Raw genomic sequence first — 4,227 nt, forward strand, 5'->3', positions numbered from 1 at the left:
TGCTCAGTTTGCTTCAAGTCTGTGCAGAGATGAGAAAGCATAGTACGGAATTGGTCAGGTTCTCCCCGATTGCATAGCAGGGCTCTTAGCTGCGAGGACCTGGGCTTTGTTTCCTTCAGGTGCAGCAGATCTGCTTGTCTGCAAACGCTGTCCAGTCATGGCTCCCTCAGGTCTTACTCAGCAAAGTAGAAGAAAGTTTTGTTTTTGTAGCGAATGGCCACTTACCTTCTTGTCCTTTGTTCAGAGTTTTCTCGTCTAGGAATGAACTTTGGCTAAGCAGGTGCTTATTCACTCATTCCTTTGTTCACTCAGTTGTTATTACTGTTACTTCCATTCCTTTATATAACCCTGTACACACACACGCACGCACGCACGCACGCACACCCGTTGCTGTTGAATCGATTCCGACTCATAGTGGCCCTGTATATATGAAATAAATGTGAGAAGAGGATATTGGATGTACATCATTCTTTTTTGAAAATGTTCAGCCATTTTTGTATGCTGTGTAGAGATTTTATCATTCAGTGTCTGTGAGCTTGAAGTAGTAATAGACATCAGGGCTGTGTGTCCACCTCTTCTTTGACTCCCAGTAGAAACTAGGTGCTAAAGAACACCAAAGTTTCTGTTGGGGTCTGGGCTTCGCAGAACCCAGCAGTCGCGGGATCTGTCTGCCGTCATGTCACAGCAGCAGAACCCACCAGGATTTCCCTCCGTGGACCCTGTAACTCTCCTCTGCAACATGCGTTTGGGAAGCGAAAGTTGTCTTCCCTGCCAAAGACGATTAAACATACTGTGGTCTACTTCATTTACAGGATAACAAAAAGATGAAGAAATCTTTAGAGGAGGAACAGAGAGCCCGCAAAGACCTGGAAAAGCTCGTGAGGAAAGTTTTAAAGAACATGAACGACCCAGCTTGGGACGAGACCAACCTGTAAGGAGCGTCCTGGTTCTTGTCTTGAGACCACGCGGGGAGCCCCCGACCGGTCAGCGTTCGAGGCAGAGCCCGCAGAGCAGGGCCGCATGGGATGCAAACATCATCTTGCTTTCTGTGTGAAGAAAAGACAGAGTTTATCACGTGAATAAAAGTAATCAAACCGTGACTGAAGAGTCCAAACATGAGGTATAGAGACTGAGGATCCTGAACGGTGTTCATTTTATGATTAACATCTAAATTACCTCATTTTGCAATAATTGCAGTGACTGACTAAAAATCCTTGATCCTTGTTTTTCAGACTTTTAATTGAATATATATAAATATTATCTATACATACTTCTTGTAAATATTCAGTTTTGAATGCATATCTATGGTTGCTGTATCTGGGCTAAGACCCGTGCTAGAATTTCCTTCCTGCTACTCTTCCTGGTCGCGTGAATTAGAAGTTGTCTTCACGTGCATTCACCTGAAAGTAGAGGCGTTGAGAGGACCTGGATGCTTTTGTTCTACACACCATAGTCTCCAAAGTGCTGTAAAAACACCTCCCATTTCAGTATCCTTAGATAATTTCACCTTATTTATATCTGCACAGATACTTTCATACCACCTGAAAGTCTGCTCCCGACACAGGATTTCCGTCACAGACATGCTTTGGTTCCAAGTGTGGCATTCTTTGGCTGAGTGAGTGGAGAGTCTGAGACTCAGACATTGGTTTGAGGAAACTGCGTGCAGCACCCCTGGGTCCAAGTGAAGGCGGAGGGTGGTGTCTGTGCACGGTCGTTCTCAGATCCGTGCACTGCACTTTGAGAGAGCGCGCAGACTTATGTGTAGGCTGGTTTCATAACCTGACAGAGTGCGCTGTTCCGTCCTCTGCACAAAAGAGAAATCTTAACTAGAACCTGTAAATAAAATGTATTATTTATTGTATATCCCTGCACCCAGTGAAAATGAATGGAGGCGATACTGTGAGCTAAGGTTGATGGGTAAGGTTTCTTTGTGGGGCCAGTTTAGACTCAGATCTGTTTTACCATCAGGGCTCAGCAAGCAGCTCTTCAGTGCTCACTGGGAAAACCAACATTCCCCTCCTTCAGCGAGACTGAAGCAATACGCAGTTTTTAGGTTCCGTGTAAGTAATGCAGGTTTAGCTGTGGAAACGTTTTCCCCACTGGGTACCGATGGCTGAGGGGATGCAGGAAGGATGGTCTGTCCACACCCTGGGAGTCCCAGTCTGGCCTTAGAAATGTGGGAAGTCTCACCAGCCCCCGGGGTAACAGGAGGCACTGCCCACCGAAGTCCAGCTTTGCATTCTGCTTGGGGAACAGTGACGGAGATCACAGGACTCTGTTCCTGTCCCACACAGACCCCCCTTTCTGAAGAGGCTGGTTTTTAAGGGAGATGAACTTTCTCACAGAACAACCGTTGTGTCTGTAAAAACCAAAACTGCAGCCAGCGCTGGCAGTAGAGATTCTTCAGGAACACCCGCGTGGCATGAGATGTGACTTTCTGTGATTTGCGATCTGTTCGTAAAGTTGCACTTAATCGCACCTGAATCCCTTTTTTTTTTTTGATGCCTTTGAACTGAGGTAGCTTTGAAAATAATTTGTTTTTTGGTTGTTCACAGTTCTTCTCCTGCCTCATTGCTGATTGCAGTTTTGGGTTCTGACTTTTAAATGTAGTGGGCAGTGGCCTGTGCGCGCTCCTTGCCCATCTTCTGGCTCAGAGACTCTGCCTGGTGTCCCTCTGCGGCACAGCCGTCTGCCTTACAGATGCTTTGGAAACCAGCCAGCGGTCTGCCCTTTCATGAGAATTGCCCACTTCCTGTATGCAGCGTTTTATCCATTCCTGCTCAGACTAGACAAGATCAGGTCTTTTTTTCTTTTTTTTTTTGTAAGCTGTCTTTTTACAAGTAGACTTTATTCTTTGGTTACGCTTAAGACACTGCAGTGAAATCAGGATGCATTGACGTTTGCTGTTGTAAACAGATTTTAACTCAGGAACAGCTAATCATCTGATCTCTCCATCACTTTGTAAAAGGTGATGTTGCTGTGTAGCTGGAAGACTTGGCACCTGCCCTCTCTGAAGCTGTCAGCGTACCCCGGGATGGCTCTCTTACAGAACATGCCTTAATTACTAGATTGAAGTATTTAATAAGAATACTTAGGTTTTTAATGTCCCTTCCCCTCTGAATAGGGGATGGCCATTGAGATCCCTGTGTTAGTGCATTACCTGCTCTTTCTGTGAACCCAATGTTTTATTAGGCTTTTTAGGAAGCAGAGAAGATGCATCGTAGGCAGTTCTTTCTAAAACCTTGCCCTGTGGTATACAGACTGCACGCACTTCACAGGGTGACCTTCCAGGGGCTGGGAATTGGATGTCAACATTTTAAAGGAGCACTGCTCTTTAACCTTCTAAAGGTTACTGCTTCACTCTCCCCTTTTACGGATGAGGAGATGAAGCCATTTCTGATCTCTTCATGTGAAGCACTTTCCGTTTTAAACTGTGTTGAAATGCAGCCTCTGAAGTTCTCTTCAGCGTCCTTGACGGCATACGTGCTTGTCTCCCATGCGTCGTGATGTCCTGGACGTTGGACGGCTACCTGTGTTTGCATAGACTTTCTTAATGCCGTGGATTCTTCAGGAAGCTAGAGCATCCATTTGCAACACCCTTGGAGAAGCTTTTAATTTAAACATCACCGACAGTGTCCTGGCATTGTCTACAGCGTTTATGCTACACTGTTGTAATTATTAAACTGATTCTTTTTCTTAAATTACAAAATGTCACTTTATCTTCTGTGATATGTTTGTTATGTTGTGTTAGCTCCATATTTTCTTTTTGGATTTTAAAATTCTGGTGTGAATTCCTGATATTGGAAAATACTACATTTGCCTTTAAAATCTAGAGTCTGAGAATATTCGGAGATAGATAAGATGAGGAAGGGAAACGGAAGTAAAAACGTTTCTCCCGTTGGGTAGGATCTCCACCTCATTCACCACACTTAGAACAAGGGCTTTCATGTTATAAGATGCTCAGTTTCCGTTTTGTGGGGTTGGATAAATGAAAGCATTTTTACAGTATCTGTGGGATCTTGATAGGAATTGTCATAACACTCCCCCCACCAAAAAAAAAAAAAAAAAATTTGCTTGAGTCCTTGTGTGTTAAGACTTACCTTTTCCCTAACATTTCCTCAAGGCTAGTATCCTTTGTTGAAGATTTCCTGGTTGAAGGTGCCTGCCAGTCCAAAAAAGAGAATTAAAAAACAGTATTCAGGGAAAGGAAAACAAGTATCTAGTTGG

The 4,227-nt window shown here is 44.3% G+C and overlaps 1 protein-coding gene across 6 annotated transcripts in view; it reads left to right on the forward strand.

The window, feature by feature from the left end:
• ARHGEF7 (Rho guanine nucleotide exchange factor 7) overlaps window positions 1–4,010 on the forward strand; it is a 161,443-nt gene extending 157,433 nt beyond the window's left edge. For 5 of the 6 annotated variants that reach the window (XM_023737406.1, XM_023737405.1, XM_023737402.1 and 2 more), the window contains one exon: window positions 813–4,010. In XM_023737406.1, the coding sequence (XP_023593174.1) occupies window positions 813–935 (123 nt within the window). In that variant the 3' untranslated portion in view covers window positions 936–4,010. The remainder of the gene's footprint in view (window positions 1–812) is intronic. The other variant, XM_023737404.1, reaches the window with a different exon arrangement.
• Window positions 4,011–4,227: the final 217 nt, after the last annotated feature.

The sequence above is a fragment of the Trichechus manatus genome, unplaced genomic scaffold (assembly GCF_000243295.1).
Source record: "Trichechus manatus latirostris isolate Lorelei unplaced genomic scaffold, TriManLat1.0 scaffold00102, whole genome shotgun sequence".
NCBI lineage: Eukaryota > Metazoa > Chordata > Mammalia > Sirenia > Trichechidae > Trichechus > Trichechus manatus.